This window comes from Rhyacophila brunnea, unplaced genomic scaffold (genome assembly GCF_057557595.1).
Source record: "Rhyacophila brunnea isolate RB1 unplaced genomic scaffold, BYU_Rbru_1.0 scaffold_21, whole genome shotgun sequence".
NCBI lineage: Eukaryota > Metazoa > Arthropoda > Insecta > Trichoptera > Rhyacophilidae > Rhyacophila > Rhyacophila brunnea.
In genome coordinates, this window is record NW_028232871.1 from 15,328,545 (window position 1) to 15,346,491 (window position 17,947).

General features: G+C 33.5%; 3 protein-coding genes across 9 annotated transcripts in view; 1 reads left to right on the top strand and 2 right to left on the bottom strand.

Annotated features, from left to right (window-relative positions):
* Positions 1-17,947, top strand: part of LOC147070772 (uncharacterized) — a 387,074-nt gene that overhangs the window by 305,331 nt on the left and 63,796 nt on the right. The gene's annotated exons all lie outside the window — the stretch shown is intronic.
* LOC147070776 (uncharacterized) lies at positions 1,596-6,606 on the bottom strand. Of its 6 annotated transcripts, none has more exons than XM_085949202.1 (3): positions 6,306-6,606; positions 4,851-5,264; positions 1,596-2,105 (listed from the first exon to the last, which is right to left on the bottom strand). In XM_085949202.1, the coding sequence occupies exons 2-3, from the start codon at positions 5,205-5,207 to the stop codon at positions 1,596-1,598; spliced, it is 867 nt and encodes a 288-aa protein (XP_085805328.1). In that variant the 5' UTR covers positions 5,208-5,264; positions 6,306-6,606. The 6 variants fall into 6 exon arrangements, with proteins under 6 accessions (XP_085805328.1, XP_085805326.1, XP_085805325.1 ...); XM_085949200.1 differs by having other exon boundaries at positions 6,302-6,605; XM_085949199.1 differs by having other exon boundaries at positions 4,851-5,994; positions 6,302-6,605.
* Positions 10,853-17,565, bottom strand: LOC147070777 (uncharacterized). 2 transcript variants are annotated; one of them, XM_085949197.1, is made up of 3 exons: positions 17,480-17,565; positions 14,547-14,923; positions 10,853-13,346 (listed from the first exon to the last, which is right to left on the bottom strand). In XM_085949197.1, the coding sequence occupies exons 2-3, from the start codon at positions 14,889-14,891 to the stop codon at positions 12,690-12,692; spliced, it is 1,002 nt and encodes a 333-aa protein (XP_085805323.1). In that variant the 5' UTR covers positions 14,892-14,923; positions 17,480-17,565; the 3' UTR covers positions 10,853-12,689. The 2 variants fall into 2 exon arrangements, with proteins under 2 accessions (XP_085805323.1, XP_085805322.1); XM_085949196.1 differs by having other exon boundaries at positions 17,488-17,564.

Consider the following 17,947-nt stretch of genomic DNA (forward strand, 5'->3'; position numbering starts at 1 on the left):
CCCTTCCGCCACATTAAAAAATCAATAAAAAAATATTTCTTATGGCTATTTTTTTGAAATGTACCCCCCATAATTTAATTATTTTTTCAAACTCTGGAATAGAATCCACGACCCACGAGTGTAAGTGCCACTACTCCACCCCAGTCTCTGTTTCTTCGGTTTCTTTAATCTAAATCCGACATAATATGAAATAAAACAAAAAATATTTTACGTAATTAGGTATTCATTTATTTAGGTTGATATACATACATTGTTATAATGATAATATTATGCTACTTGTAACATACTTGTATGGCGACACAAATTTCATAGTAGATACATCGAATGACAGAACATTATTATACAAATATTAATACGTCATTTTCCAATGACTTAACTTGTATAATTTAATAAAATCTAAAAATACCTGCCTCTTGAGATTATAGACATCGCATTTGCAATACCTATACCTAATAAAAATAGTAACTTGCATTCTCTTGACATATCAACTTCTTCAAACAAATTGCTGAAGTGTTACATAAATACAATCATTCATAAAATCAATGACAATAAAAGAATAAATTTATGAGATAACAATTGCACCATGTATTCTCAGTGTCAAGTATGCATTTGAACTATGAGCTTTGATAACAACACAAATTAACGCTGTTTCTTATTTGACAATGAATTTTATTCTTAGCTCACCGGTGAATTTGATTTGTTCTTTTTTTAAATATAAATATAAACAATGTTAGGTATATTTGATATTGGGGATATACGAATTTAGATGATCAAATATAAATCGTTCCAAAATCAAAATAGTATCAAAAAACAAATTTAACAAGATGACAACGCAAAGGATTCGTTTGAGAAACTGTAATGGTAATGCAAAACAGCTGAAAAAGTTGGCAATCTTATTAACTTCTTCAAGACTAAATACTCAGTGGCGAAAGGTGGAGGTAGGCTGCCAAGACCCGCTAAAAATAGTGCTAGTCATACATGTTTGTTTTCATTGAATTAAGATTGCAATTTACAGATGATGTTGGTTAGTTTTTAAAATTCAATTAAACCATGTGAAAACCAAGCCATGATATAAGATAATAGACTAAAGATACTCACATAATATCTACAAAAATATCTAAAAATATGCAATTAAATCAAACATAACTTTGGATATTTTATAGATAGAATATTTTTTATCAATAGTTTGGTTTTGGCATGGCTATAAAGAAATTAACCAACAACGTGTGTAATTATGTATTCCGTACTCCACTAAAACAAATAAGTATGAATAAAAAAGTGTACACAATTTTGTCGGATTGCTCAAAGTATAGGTACCAAAACTATTATGGTTTGGTTAGGCAGGATTTAATTGATTTCTAAAAACTAACCAATACCACCTGTAAATTGTAGTCTTAATTCAATGAAAACAAAATAATACGTATGACTAACAAAGTTTAATGTACACTATTTATGTCAGATATTAACAGCCTATCTCCACCCTTCACCACCGCTAAATAGGTATAGGTATGCTCCAAAACAAAAAATGGGAATGATTCATTCGAGAACACCGACCACAACACTTATCTGGGCTACTTATTCTACGTGCAATACGATTAATGTTTAAACTCGTTTGGCGACTGACTCCTGGAATCGATGGTCAACGATCTAGATTCTCTTCTACGTTTCGAATTCCCATTAGACTGACTGATCGACGGATTCTGGCAGGGCATAGAAGTATTCGGTTTCTCCGTGTATGGAACCTCCGGAGCGGTTCTCTTAATCCCTCGATCTACGTCTGGTCCCCCAGTCACCTGTCCTTGAAAGTTCGGGGTTTTAATCTCCGACTGAGGGGTTAGCTGATATAGCAAGCCTTTGTATAAGGCTTGGTTGATTAAATTTTCCGCGTATAGTCTTTGATCGTGATACATTTTCCTGAGTTTTGATGATACTGTTACTGCAATGGAGTGGCACTCGTCAGAAGGGATGGGCTGGCCAGATGTGATGGGTGGTATTGGGACAACAACTGGTTTTGGCTGAGCTGCTGCTGCTGTCTTCAACGCCTTCTTTTTGCTGATCATCTTCGTTTTCAGCCAAGTCGGGCTGCAGGTGGGGTCCAAGATGTCCTGTAAAATTAGTTTAAAAAATTGGTTAGGTGAGAAACAATACCAATAATATTATTCTTGAAATGATTCAGAATCGAACGCAACAATTTGTTCTTTAGACGTGCGATGCAGAATCATACTGACTTAAGATACGCGCCTGATTTTATAATATTTCGGCGACCTAAGTGCAGTGAGAAAAACATATATAATTCTTATTAGAATGCCCAAGTGGAAGAGAGACAGAACATGTGACGTGTTTCTTAATATGTATTCTTCTTAGGACTGCTGCTTAACGTCCACAACTCTGCATTACACTCTAAGAGCAGTACCAATACGTATTTAATCCTTTCTATGCCGCAATTAGTTAATTGATAGTAATTAACATAAGAATTGGTGTAATTAGGGCGTCCAAAGACGCTTTGGGCACTTAACCGGTTAATCGTATTATAGGAAATATGATACACTGAGATTTTCACGTATTTTTCTGTTCAATATTGACTTGATCAATATCAAAGTGTTGTATTGTATCATCCCCTTGACGTGACGACAAAAACCCAACAAAAGGTCGATCGGGTCTGTTGTATCACATTTTCACACGCAAGGATACAATGTTTTTCTGTCCACGCCACGGATACGCAACGACGATTAGGGATACGCTACAAGTGGATGCTGTCTGTAACGTATTCAATACTTACGTTGTTTTTTTTATAGCGTTAATGAAAAAAAATCAGCAAAGCACCGCACCGGCTCAAAACATCGGAGCATCCTACTTAAAAAGATAAATAATATTATTTTTGTTAGCGTTCGCTTGCCAACGAGACCATTGGACGATTCCATGACAATCTTATTTTAACCTTTTTTCAACGCCGTCATCTTGCGTGTTCTATTGGATCGATGTTATCGATATTCAAAATAAACTATACGTCCAGTGACGTCCCGTTGGGTCGGTAGATTGAGCATCGCTTGGGGACAGCAGTTACCCACAGGGCGGCAAATCGAGGAGAATCAGTAGGTGTATATAGAAATAGCTACCTACATAATATTACTAATAACGGAAATATCTTTCCATTAAAAAAATTAGCTCACTGGTTGGAAACAAAATGTATTTATCAGTTAGGTAGTATAAAAGATTTAACAGGACCTTTTTTGTCGGGTTCGCGATGTCTAGTTTAGTGTCCTTGGACATCATGTTCTTGGTAATTTTTAATTATTCCTAATTTAATTCCAAATTTAAAATTTATCCAAATATGTTTGCCAGTTTCTCGCGAGTTTTGGAAGTTGTTAGGTGTATTTTTAAATGTACCTATCTGAAACCGTAGACTCGCAATATTGTATATTTCTGAAGCACAGATGGAATTTAAATTAGATTTAGTGGTATACATATTGTTAGTAATGTATCCATACAACACATTTCTTAGATATTGGAGTCACGAAAGGATGATAAAAAGTACTGTATAAAAAAATGTGGCGGCATTTTGACACTGCTAAGGGGCGGCATTTTGTCTAGGGACGTCACTGTACACGTCATATTATGTTCATATTATAAAATGCGATAAAACAATGATTACTATAGTATTATTGAAAAGTGAGAGATAGGTAAATAATTATGAAACGTCTAATCTGAGTCTAAAAACATATTACGAGATTCACGAAACTCTGACGTAAAAGAATTTGGCATCACAAAATGTCACGATATTCGTGTTTGGTTGTGTGAATTTGCACGTATTCTACATCATTGTCATAATAAGTAAGAACAACATAAGTCCGCGTGCTCTAAATTAAATGCATTGTTATTTTAAACTTCACGTAGGAGTTACGTGAATGTGGACGACTGGCCTTATAAAATATCTTTAGTATTATTTATGTGGGTAAGTAGGATATAATTAGAACAATAATTGTGTACCTATCCATTTGCTGCAAGTAATGTAAGTAGTTAATTTATACCAATTCACGTCAATGTCCCCATTAAGTTATTTTGATATTGAGGTTCATTGTATATTATTTATATACAATAGTATGTAAGTACCTATATGTAAGTACCTATATTTAAAAAAATTATTCTCAATAAGTAAATCATTGTTGAACAATATAATATATAAACAATATATAAAAATAATTTTGAGAAAATATATTATAACCAATATAAAATACCCTTTTTGAAAAAAGTAAGACACCCCACCCCGCAGGAATCGAACCTGCATCTCTCGAGTATCGCGCCCACGTACATAGACCACTATGCTAAAGGAGTAACTAATGGCTTTTAACACTCTCTGAAGCGTTTTCCAAATTGAGCTACTACTGGCGATCGGCTTTTATATTTTTTAATCAAAATTATGTATGTTCAATAATTAGGATGTTACATTAATACTTGACACAAAACTCTTGTCACAAAACTTAAATCTTGTAAATTATTCGTTGAATAAAAAAAATAGTTAATATTGTTGTTAAAATTAACACGAATAGTGGTGCATTATTTACTAATAAATAAAATTCGCCTGCGGCATTACAATATTTTGGAGTAAAATAAAATCTCTCTAGCTTGTCTACTATGATATGAATTAAATAGTAAAATAGGTAATGTATCTCAACTGTACTGTAAACAAATCCCAAATAAAATTCTGTATACATTTTTAATCACAGATCTTTTTTCAGTGACAGAAGTTACCTAGTCATAATTTTATAATAATTGTTTTGAATTACTAATTTCGAATACCTACTCCTAACCTTTCTAATGAGGTTAAATAGAGGTTTTTCTGACATACTAACCATTTCTGGAGCAGTCCCCAACGGATCCTCGTCTTCGTCATCAACACCTCTCAGAAACTTGAAAGCGTTCCAGTATCTCCATTTTGGTTCATGGACATCACCGGGATTATCTGATCTTCGACTCTTGATTATCTTAATCTTCTCCCTCCGGCACGACGACATTAACGATTTCATCTTTCGCTTGCACACTTCTGGGTCGATTGCGCTCTCAGCTGCGACTATCTTCCAAGCTTCTTCTTTATTCTCCTTGTTGTGGTAACCCAGCATGTGAGGGTTCCAGAGGATCGCGTGCTTTTTGAAAGCGTTTATCATTCGCATCAGCTCCGTATAAGTCAGGTCCATATTCAATTCCTCCATTTTGTATGATTTATTTTCTCATCCGATATATTATTATGGTTTACAGTTTCATTAAATCTTTACGTAGTGCGACAATAATAATTATGTATTACGGTGTCTAGTAATAGCGCCTGTACACGTGCATGGATTTACTGGCGTGACAATAACTATTTACACGTAAAAGTTCTCTTCAAGAACTGTCTCTCCAATCTAGTTCGCAAGAATGAGCGAGACGCGATGTTGTCATTTTTGTTATGTGACAGGTAGTGAAAATCGGTTAACCTCAAAATTCGTTCGTAGTTCGTATTTTTGCCGGCAGGTTTGCCACTATCGTTCCACTACGCGGGCGCAGATCGAAAAAATCTTAACTGTCGCATAAGAATTCAGAAGCTTCCGAATTTTTTTGATTCATGGTATGCAATCTTGCAACTGCAGGATAATTACATGTTTACACGTACATTTTCTTGTTATGGCGCGATAATACGTGGAGTATCATCCACCTAACCTTGCCATTTTGAATAGATTTTTTTTAATTAAAACGTGAGTAAACCAATCAAGTGCCTGGCCTTTACCAATACAACTATACGGTTGGGTATATACACAAATCCTTGTCACTGTGTACAATAGCAAGGTTACGTGGAGGATACTCTACTGTCAGCAGTAAATCCATGCACGTGTAAGTGGGGTATAATACCGATCAGCATTAACCAACATGAACAAGGAAATAATAATTCGTGAATTTCAAGCTTTCAGAATCCACTAATATAATATGTAAAGAGAGTCTTTGAGCTCCAACAAGGTCTGAAATCTGAATAGAATAATTATTATAGTCTCAGGTGGAACAATCAATCAATACATGAGTCCCATTTATATGACGTGTCTATGGATTTGTTTCCCCGAAATACCTCAAAGTAAAATAACAAAAAAGCAATGAAGTTTTTCAAACAAGTAGGTACCTACTCTGGCCGTTCAAATTTATTACATCTTGTTGACTCTATACAAAATTTAACCGGTTTTCTGTACATTCGTTTTTGTACGCGAATAACTTTTTGTATTTATGTTATGACGCGGTGTGAACAGGTAATTATATACCCAACAAATATACAAAACAGTACCTACTCAATGTCAGTTTATTACATAATTATTATGAAAGATGCCTATGTCGTGTGGACGTCGTTTTCGTCTACGAGCAACACACAATCAGTTATATACTTATTCAAAATTTGATTATTTTTATCTATCAAAGATTTTTACGATCAATACTAGAATGTATAAATAAAGCAAGCTCTATTGTCTTTTCAAATATGTGTTCCACAGTATTCGAATTTTCAAAAGGTAATGGCGGCAAACGGCGAGAAAAACAAAATAAACAGATGACGAACGAACGCGAACTTTCCCGAACGCTGACCGGGAGGAACTGAACATCGCAAACTAAATACCCTGCCCGCGCGAGCACAAACACTTCGATCCGGAGGCGCCAGTATTTTCGTTTCGCTCTTTCACATGCGATAGTGGAGGACAAAGCTATACGCATACAGCGCTTGAATTCGTATTCGCTTGCTCTGTAGTTGGACATATCGTGCTTATGTGTTGTCATGCAATGCTGCCAAATCTGTCACTTTTATTAAATAAAAGATAAGGATTTTATTCAATCTGTTTTCCGCTACATAATTATTTAATATTAATCATTCTCAGAGTTAGAATTCTCTGAATAGATTTACCCACTAGTTATACCAAAGAAATCTAAATAAATACTATGTACATTAGGTATATTAGGTACTTAATTATATTGCCATTTTTTGTCAGGAAACTCAAGAAATTAATAATGGGAACTGAAATACCTAACGGGTAAGGAGAAGCAGGCAACCGATCTCGAGTAAGAAAGAATACGGTTTAAATTTAAACACGTGTCAAGAATATGCCATACGTCGCATACTGACAACTGCATTCTGTTTATGCATTGACGCTCATTTAATATTGATGTATTGCACATATATAATGCGTGGTTCATTTTCGTAGGACATTCACACATTCAAAACCCTCCGTCAAAATTTACTGTATTGGTATATCTATCGGAATTTTATTTATTACCTGTTCTGTTGTCATTGTCATTCGTAAACTACCCACTAATAAAATAATTACCCCTTACATCATCCACCACTTTTTGTAATTTACTAACAATAATAAATCAATTTATGGTTTTTATGTGACTAGATACCTACCAAAGATCATTGACAGAGATATTTTATCAAATGTTTTATAGCATATATTTTAAGAACATTATTTTATAAAACACGGTAGATCTATGTAAGGTACTTTCCTATGTTTAAAAATCGACAACAAATAGTTAATGTACTTATTAAACTTGTAGGTTTATATTATTAAGTCTTGTATTTTTATTTTTGTTGTTATTATAATACAGCTTTTCATATTTTTCATGTTATACAAATATTTTATTAATAATTTTATGGATTAATTTCTCCACTTTGAAACAAGTTGTCAGATAGCATGTTTACTGAAATTTCAATAGGTACCTATGCCTATTCACTATTGATATTTATTTTAATAGAGGAAAGGGTTTCCGTAAAGGTCACATTGATTTTGTAGAAGATCATTGTCAAAACACTGTTAACCATCGTACCTACTGTGGGCGTCGTTTACCTTTTATAAAATATATTTTATAAAAAACATATTTTAAAAAGATCATTGACAAAGATTTTTAATAGTTAGTACCTAACCTAATACACAATCATTGTATTTATAATACTATTATTATGATATAGAATTCAATCAATCAGATTCAAAATACAAAAGCCGATCGCCAATAGTAACTCAATTTGTAAAGCGCTTCAGGTAGCATTAAGAGTATGGCGCATATAGCATAGTGGTCTATGTGCATGGGCGCGAAACCCGAGAGATGCAGGTTCGATCCTGCTAGGTGTCTTACTTTTTTCAAAAAAACGATTTCTTCTATTGGTTATAATATATTTTCTCAAAAGTATGTAGTTTTTAGATATATTAGTGTTCTTACACCGCCATGATCTTCAAAGATGAGGGAAACAACGGAGAAAAGAAAATCATAATACTTAATAATTATTAATTTAAACTGGTGACCCCAAAAGCAAGAATCTAATATATAAAAAATAATATTTGTGTGTTTTGTGTGTTTGTTTGTTCGTATTTAATGCGCAGCCATACCGTTCATCCGATTGCGATAAAACTTTGTAAACTTATTGCTTGCACTTGCGGGAAGAGTATAGGCTATACTAATATATAAAAATGAATGTCTGTCTGTCTGTATGTCTGTCTGTCTGTGTGTCTGTCGCGTATGCGTTCCTATACCATTCATCCGAATGCAATGAAATTTTGGTAAGTGGTTGTATGCACACCCATGAAGGTTTCTGAATTAGAAAAATCCTCATCTTCTTCTTCTTCATTCTATTTTCTTTTATTCGTATGGTTCCTATACCATTCATCCGATTGCAATGAAATTTTGGTAAGTGGTTGTATGCACATCCATAAAGGTTTTTGAATTAGAAAAATTATCATCTTCTTCTCCTTCTTCATTCTATCTTCTTTTATTCGTATGGTTCCTATACCATTCATCCGATTGCGATGAAACCTTCGTCAGTTGTTGTGTTAACACCCGCAAAGGTTTCTGAAATAGTACAACCATCTTCTTCTTCTTCTTCTTCGTTTTATCTTCTTTTATTCGTATGGTCCCTAATACCATTCATCCGATTGCAATAAAACTTTCGTCAGTTGTTGTGGTAACACCCGCAATGGTTTTTGAATTAGTACAACCATCTTCTTCTTCTTCTTTTTCTTCTATTCTATATTCTTCTATTCGTATGCGTTCCTATTCCATTCATCCGATTGCAATAAAACTTTCGTCAATAATTGTGCCAACACCCGCGAAGGTTTCTGAATTAGTACAACCATCTTCTTCTTCTTCTTCTTCATTCTATCTTCTTTTATTCGTATGGTCCCTATACCATTCATCCAATTGCGATGAAACCTTCGTCAGTTATTGTGGTAACACCCGCAATGGTTTTTGAATTAGTACAACTATCTTCTTCTTCTTTCTTGGTTCCTATACCATTCATCGGATTGCAATGAAATTTTGGTAAGTGGTTGTATGCACATCCATGAGGTTTCTGAATTAGAAAAATTATCATCTTTTTCCTCTTCTTCATTCTATCTTCTTCTATTCGTATGCGTTCTTATACCATTCATCCAATTGCGATGAAAATTTGACCAGTTGTTGTGCGCAAGCCCGCGAAGGTTTCTGAATTAGTACAACCATCTTCTTCTATTCGTATGCGTTCCTATACCATTCATCCGATTGCAATGAAACTTTGGTGAGTTGTCGTGCGCACGCCTGCAAAGGTTTCTGAACTAGTAAAACCATCATCTTCTTCTTCTATTCGAATGCGTACCTACACCATTCATCCGATTGCAATGAAACTTTGGTGAGTTGTCGTGCGCATGCCCACAAAGATTTCTGAATTAGAAAATCATCTTCTTCTTCTATTCTTATGCGTTCCTATACCATTCATCCGATTGCAATGACATTTTGATCAAGTGTTGTGCCCTTGCCCGCAAAGGTTTTTGAATTAGTACAATCATCTTTTTTTTCTTCTATTTGTATGCTTTCTTATGCCATTCATCCGATTGTGATGAAATTTTGACCAGTTGTTGTGCGCACGCCCGCGAAGGTTTTTGAATTAGTACAACTATCTTCTTCTTCTTCTATTCGTATGCGTTCCTATACCATTAATCCGATTGCAATGAAACTTTGGTGAGTTGTCATGCGCATGCCCACGACGATTTCTGATTTAGAAAATCATCTTCTTCTAATATTCGTATGCGTTCCTATACCATTCATCCGATTGCGATGAAACTTTTGTCAGTTGTTGTGCGCACACTTGCGAAGGTTTATAAATTATTATTATATAAAATACAAAGTTTGTTGTTTGTTTGTTCCATCCAATTTTGATTTTTTTTTACTACATATTAATAACATTAATAACGTTTTCATATTTTGGATTCGATTTTAATTTAGTGTTCTTATGTTTGACCTTTACTCCTATTAGAATTATTTTCATGTTGCCATATTGTATTACACAGATATTTTAATATTAAAAAAATAATTAACTCTTATTATTTTTCAAATATCTAAGATAAATATAACCACGAAGTGACCCTGTGCGAAGCCGGGTACTTCAGCTAGTATTTAATAAAATCCAATAATCCAATTAAATTTGTATGTTCTTTTAATCATGTTGTCAAATAAAATGTTACCCCCCACAAAATCATCATTTTTTAGTGATTATGCCAAACCTTTGAGAATTATAATTCTAATTTCATTTCAGTATATCTACCCAAATCGATTCAAGCAGCTCTATTTTTGTCTGGCTCCGGTATAATAGTTTTATAGTAGAATGTAGACAGGCAAATAATATGCAGTTTTCATTGATTCACATTAAAAACTTACTAGATACAATCTTATTACTTAGCTACAGTGTTGCCACAAATAATTATATAAACAATTTAATATACTTAATTTACAGTTTTCTGTCCAAACTCCAAATTGATATTGACAAAATTTAGATTATTTAAATAAGGTTAGTAGATTTAATTTTGGATAAATGAAACAAAACACAGATTTTTTATGCAAATTTATTAAACGCAATAAAAATATTTCCTATGCTTATTTTCATTTCAGTTTTTTTAATATAAAATCACTTAAATATATAGGTTAAGCAAATTTTGTCAATGCTATTTATTGCCCACAATATTATTGTATTCATGTATTTACAAAGTTATATTTTTTTCCGCTCTGGCCAATGTCATTGCGTTACTGTTCTGGCAGAAAACACTAATTCGAAAAAATGACATATTGAGTTAGTACCAAAATGTTCCTTATTTCAAACTTTACCATCTGGAAACCTTCTTAATAAATAAACAGTCTTTATTTTAAAGTCACCCTTTTTACGATTACTTAATAAACTCACATGATAGACCATTATTTCAAACATTTTAACAACTTCAAAGTCAAATTACTCAAAACTAGTATTCCCCAGTTAGTGTGTTCTGCCAGAACAGAGACGATTGGCTCTGGCAATCAAAATTAAATAATTATTTTTATCAACTCCCAATTCCTTGATACAATGGCCACAATTTATAATTTTACTTGACTTGTTTATAAAATTACGTACCTATTTTATCATATATCTATAATTCTATATTCTATATAATAAGCACCTCAGTAGATAGTGTTAAGCTTTTTACACCTAGGTAAGAAACAGAGTAGTATGTCAATATCTACGTCATAAATTATTTAATATAATCATGATATTCATGATAAATGAATACTGTACAACTTAATTATGAAAGCATTGTTAACACCAGTTTAAAATTCCAAATTGTATTTTCACTTGTTCTGATCTATCTGTGAAACATTTTTTGAATTTGGTATAGTATTCTCCATTTATTGTCAGAGTATTGGTTATTTGGTACAACAGTCCAGTGAGGACTTTGTCGTATTCAGCAGTTTTATATTTCGTTTCCATGTCCTCTCCTCTCATTCAAAAGTCTCTTAGTCGCTTATTTTAGATTTCATCAAAGTTCCTCAGAATGAACATGATTTTTCCTTTGTTAAATAAAACCCTATGAACAAAACTCGTACTGATTTTACCTTAGGCCGCATTTAGACCAAGCGAGCGAATGTTTGTTCTTCCCCTACTCTAGCGAAATTCTCATGACGTAAGACGGTACTTCAGTGAAACGGCAAGTAATTTTCAACTATCTATAGGTGCGACGAAATTTTGGACTCGCTGGCAATCGGAGAGCGAACGTAGAGCTGTGAACACATCAATTTGTTTCGTGATGGCGACGGGCGTATTAATTCTTAAATCGTGTAAAGATGACTAAAAACGTTACCCATTTAATTGAAAAAGAAAACATGTCAATGAATCTATTGTTACTAATAGAACAATAAACAGAACATTAGATGGACGCATGTTGGATTTATATGACAAATTATATTTTTTTCGGCACGCGTCATTTGCATAATCTGCGCATCGCCTAGCCACGATCTTTTTAGACCATACCTCAACTGAGGTATGCCCTTAAACGCTTTTTGCTGAGCGAGCGTAAGAATTTCGCTGTGGGGGAAGGACAAACATTCGCTCGCTTGGTATTAATGCGGTTTTATATTCTGTCCTGCGTCACTTACACTTGGACTTGCTTGAGCACATCCATTACATTATTCAAACAGTACCTATACATCCAAGACGTCAATGGAATACATTTTTGTAACCTGGAAGGCTGCTCATTATGATTAAACGTTCGAATTTCACGTATCTACGGTATTATGATATGCCTTTGAAACAAGCAAGAATACTAAAATTGAGGAATATTGGAGACATCGCTTAATGGCCAACATTGTTACAAATTTAATGGTAAGAGAAAAAATGACGATTAACTTTTAAATTTTGATTAAAGCATTGTTATCTGCTTGTAATCATCAGACGGCGAATGGCGTCCAGTTTCCTGTGCTATTGACTCACTGCTGCACTTTACCAACGGATTCAAAGTTGTTGTCAGTGGATCTAGTCCGGTTCCGGTAGTACTCGTAAACTCAATTCCGTATTTTTCTTCATGGTGATTGATCCACTGTGCATTTTGACTTTGAATTATATCAGGACGGTCATTGATGGTGTTCTGGCTATTTTGATTGTGCTGAATTACAAGGTCAATGTCCTCGTCATTTGATTGTATACCTAGTACTTGATTTCTGGTAGATGTATTTGAAGTCTGCGTTGGAAAGTCTGTGCTCCGGATTTCTGATTGCGAAGTAAGTTGGAACAGTAGTCCTTTATATAATGCTTGGTTTATGATGTTCTCAGCGAACAGCCTTTGATTGTAGTCCATCTTTCTAAGCTTAGCTTCGACGGTTACTCCCATGGCAGTATACTCGTCGTCTTCTTTTGGAACTGGTGCACTGCGTTTATTTTGGCTGCTTGTCGTAGATGATGAAACTGTGGAAGGTTTGTTGTTTATGCCTGGGAGTGGTGGCATGTTCGCTTTTCTATGTTTGTGGGCAAGCATTCTTGATGTGGACCATGGAGAATTTACTTTTGGCTCCAACGTATTCTGAAAAAAAAAGTACATTTCTTTTAAATCTTTCATAAATGCGATTAGTTATATCGTATTACACCGTATACACACAGTTCTGTTATAAACCCAGTACCTGATCAGTGTTATCACAAAGTTATAAACGTTACCATGAAAAAATATATATAACATTCGCCATCCAATCATTCATTCGTGTCCGGAAACTTGTACGTATGCAGTTCGCCGTATCACACTTCACCGTGAAATGTTGTATCGGAAATATATGGCCGTATATTAAAGACCGTCCAACAACTTTGGGTCGTATAGTACTGACATAAAATTCACGTCTAAATAAAACACGGTTCTTGTCGGTTTACAGGTTTACACTTTACATTACAGGAAGCCAGCAGCAAACAAATTTTGAAAATAGCCGATATACTTACTGGATTATTTGTTAGGTTAGGTTAGGTTTTCATTCTTGATTTCATGAATTTTCCACAAAATCAGCTATGAAAATTGAATTCATATTGAATCTAATAAAATTGGAGACCGTTTAGTATACGGTCATCTCTTTCCGATAAGAAAGCTCACGGCGAACTGTGCCACGGTGAAATGTTTTACGTACAATTTACATGTAACCTCATTCATTACTATCGCTATGTAGATATACTTAAGTATATTTTTTATCGTCAACAACACGACTAATCACAGAAGTACCTACCTATATAGTATTGACGATTATAATATGAGTAAGTTTGGTGATGGTCAGACAAACATTCAGAGAAATTAAAAATGAATTGAAAAACTGTTCATATAAATGAATTTGGCGAAAGGCTAACGTCTAATCCTCTTAAAAATGTGTTAATACAAACTTCATTCTGTGGAGAGAGATATGCTCCGTTTAGCTCAAATTTATATTAAAAATATCTAAAAAGGTCACCAGTAAACCAATCAATGAAAAATAACAAAAAAATACAGGACAATAGGAGGAAATACAGACAGGCAGTAGGTATAAGAAAAAAATACAAATAATAATGTATCCATTTGTTAATAATGTTAAGTATATAGCTTTGGAGCAACCTATTTTAAAAGAAACAAGATAAGAAAACAGTTCCATTTGATCATTAGCAATGGTGACTCGTAGTTCTATAGTTGATCAGAGACATGTGATGATATTTGTGACAGTAAAGTTTATCTATTTATAAAATATATATGAGTAATAATAATATATCAACTGACCTCTTCTGGCGCTGTCCCCATCGGGTCATCGTCATCATCAGCCAATCCTCTAAGGAACTTGAACGCATTCCAGTACCTCCACTTCGGCCCTTGTACATCAGCAGGATTCCCTGAAGCCTTGCTCTTGATGATCTTCGCTTTCTCTCTTCTGCATGACGACATCAAAGACTCCATCTTCCTCTTGCATATTTCTGAATGCACTCCAACGTCTGTTGCTATTGTCTTCCAGGCTTCTGCTTTGCCTTTTCTGTCACAGTAGGCCAGAATATTGGTATTCCAAAGGGATGGATGCTGTTTGAAGGCATTTATTAGCTGCATTGTTTCTACGTACGTGAATTCCATCATAGAGAAGAATTTTTGGTCAAACTTAGTTCAAGCTGTAATAGAATTAAAATAAAACCATATTAATTAAAATTGGGAAGTCGGTTTTTTAATACCATAATACCCCGTTTACACATGTATGGATTTACTGCTTACAGTACGTATTATCGCGACCGTAACAAGAAAATGTACGCGTAAACATGTATTATCCTGCAGTTGCAAGATTGCATGCATGAATCAAAAAAGTTCGGAAGCTTCTGAATTTTCATGCGACGGCTGTGTTTCTGTGGTTTTTTCGATCTGCGCCTGCGCAGTAAAACAATAGTGGCGAACCTGCCGGGAAAAAAACGAACTACACCGCGGAGAGACCCATTTTGAGGTTAATCGGTTTTTACGACCTGTCATATAGATAATAAAATGATAACATCGTGCCTTGCTTACTCTTGAAGAATCAGATTAGAGAGACAGTCATGAGTTTTACGTGTAAACAGTTATTGTCACGATAGTTTAAAATACCCACTATTGCTGCCAGTAAATCCATGCACGTGTACAGGCGCTACTACAACATGCAACAATAAAATGTCACTAACTTAAATTAATCGGTTTAAATCAAAGTTTTTGATAATCCTACAATAATAAAATGTATAGTTTAAAACGATTTTGACAGTTGTTTCATTCTACAAACACAGCCTAAGAACGAAATTTCGTTAACTAGTTAATTAAAAAAAAAACAAATGAAATTAACAAAAACTTTGAATTGAAACCATTATAAAAGTACTACCATCATGGAAATGCCGATTCAATTAATGGCTTATATTAACTTTAAATATTTCACATAAGTACCTATTTATTTAATGAAATAAACATAAAATAAAAAACATGTAAATTATTATATTTAAAAATATTAAACCTGGTTTCGCCTGTTTTGAAATTGTTCATCTTCATATTTATTTTTTATAAAAGTCAACATAATAGGAGTCTAAAATAATTAGGTTTTATTATGGACAATCGGTGCGGCGCCATGATGGCCAAATTTGAGTTTTTTGTCTGAGTTAAAAGTATTAATTATTACTGGCGTTTGGCTTGATCTTTTGACACATAAAAAGCGTTGATCAAAAGCAGTACAAAACTTTCTTCCGTTTAAGGGGGGACATGCTCGTCGAAGGTCAAAATTGAGTTTTTATTGTATTTTCAAACCATGATCCTGGACACTCCTTAAACGTTGTAGATAATCTATTTATATAATTTTGAAGCCTTATTATCCTTTATAGTTATTTTAAACATTTGATGACTGCATGAAGTATTTTTGTTACATAAAATAGTATTCTTTTAAACCTCTCGCTCTAATGTTTTAGAATATGGTCATATTTCGGTACAGAACTGTGCAGTGGTGTTAAGATTTTTTACATTTATTAATTTTTAAACACATTTATAAAACCATTAGTATAATTTATTACGAGATAATTTTTGTAAAATATTCACGATAAAAAATTATTTTGATAATCTCTGTGATCCCAAATTTGACAAGAATTAGGCATTTTATTATTCAAAAAATCGGCAAGATTAACACATTTGAAGATGATTCTAAAGATATTTATTATAAGCTATGTCTTTGACCATTCAATTGTGATAAAAATCTTATGAATAATGATTGCTTTATAATAATTATTGACCTAAGAATAAGGTAGTGTTTTTTTGAAATACGCCATTTCTTTTGTCATTCCCTAGTAATTAAGCTACAACATACGGCCGTAGCCATAAAATGACAAACTCTAATTAAAGTAGGGAGTAAAATTATGTTAACGCGCGTGTTTGAACATGTACCTAACCATTTTTTTTTAAATTTTTTTTTTAAACGGTACATGTTCAAACACGCGCGTCAATATCATTTTACTCCCTACTTCAATTATAGTTTGTCAATTTATGGCTACGGCCGTATGTTGTAGCTTTACCACTGGGGAATGACAAAAGAAATGGCGTATTTCAAAAAAACACTACCTTATTCTTAGGTCAATAATTATTATAAAGCAATCATTATTCATAAGATGTTTATCACACTTGAATGGTCAAAGACATAGCTTATAATAAATATCTTTAGAATCATCTTGAAATGTGTAAATCTTGCCGATTTTTTGAATAATAAAATGCCTAATTCTTGTCAAATTTGGGATCACAGAGATTATCAATATAATTTTTTATCGTGAATATTTTACAAAAATTATCTCGTAATAAATTATGCTAATGGTTTTATAAATGCGTTTAAAAATTAATAAATGTAAAAAATCTTAACACCACTGCACAGTTATGTACCGAAATATGACTATATTCTAAAACATTAGAGCGAGAGGTTTAAAAGAATACTATTTTATGTAACAAAAATACTTTATGCAGTCATCAAATGTTTAAAATAACTATAAAGGATAATAAGGCTTCAAAATTATATTAAGAGATTATCTACAACGTTTAAGGAGTGTCCAGGATCATGGTTTGAAAATACAATAAAAACTCAATTTTGACCTTCGACGAGCATGTCCCCCCTTAACGTAAATAAAAATAGACAATAGGTAGGTACCTATAATAATAATCATGAAAAAATAATAGGGGTCACGCACATGCATACCTCTGTGACGTTTGTGTTATTGTTGTTCGATCCGCAGTTCGTGAAACCCACGTTCGTGTCACTCCTTTTGGCCGCCGTGGACAGACTGCCGACGAACACCGCGAACAAAACCAACCATTGATCGCCTGCACATACACACGAACCTACTACACATTTTACTGGTTTTTGGAAAACCTACATAGAGCGAGAGCTGATCAATTAAAAACTAACTCAAAACTCAAGAAATATTAATAACAAACTCAAAAAAACGTTTAAAATGATAAAAATATTAATTTATTGGAATTATTATCAAACAAAATATGATAAATAAGTAAAAAAATAAGATATTATTAGTAAAATAATTGCATTGTAGCGTTCGTATTTTGATAAACCGTACTGCGTACGTAAATGTATACAGAAACGGCGCGAACTTGCGCGTTCTTCCGCGTGCATTTCACGAATTTGATCGCATAGTATAAAC

Coding starts and splice junctions, on each gene's coding strand:
- LOC147070776 (XM_085949202.1), bottom strand. CDS start 5,207: ATGGAGGAATTGAATATGGACCTGACTTATACGGAGCTGATGCGAATG. Junction 2,106..4,850: donor TGGGGACTGCTCCAGAAATG/GTTAGTATGTCA, acceptor CTAATTTTACAG/GACATCTTGGACCCCACCTG.
- LOC147070777 (XM_085949197.1), bottom strand. CDS start 14,891: ATGATGGAATTCACGTACGTAGAAACAATGCAGCTAATAAATGCCTTC. Junction 13,347..14,546: donor TGGGGACAGCGCCAGAAGAG/GTCAGTTGATAT, acceptor TTTTTTTTTCAG/AATACGTTGGAGCCAAAAGT.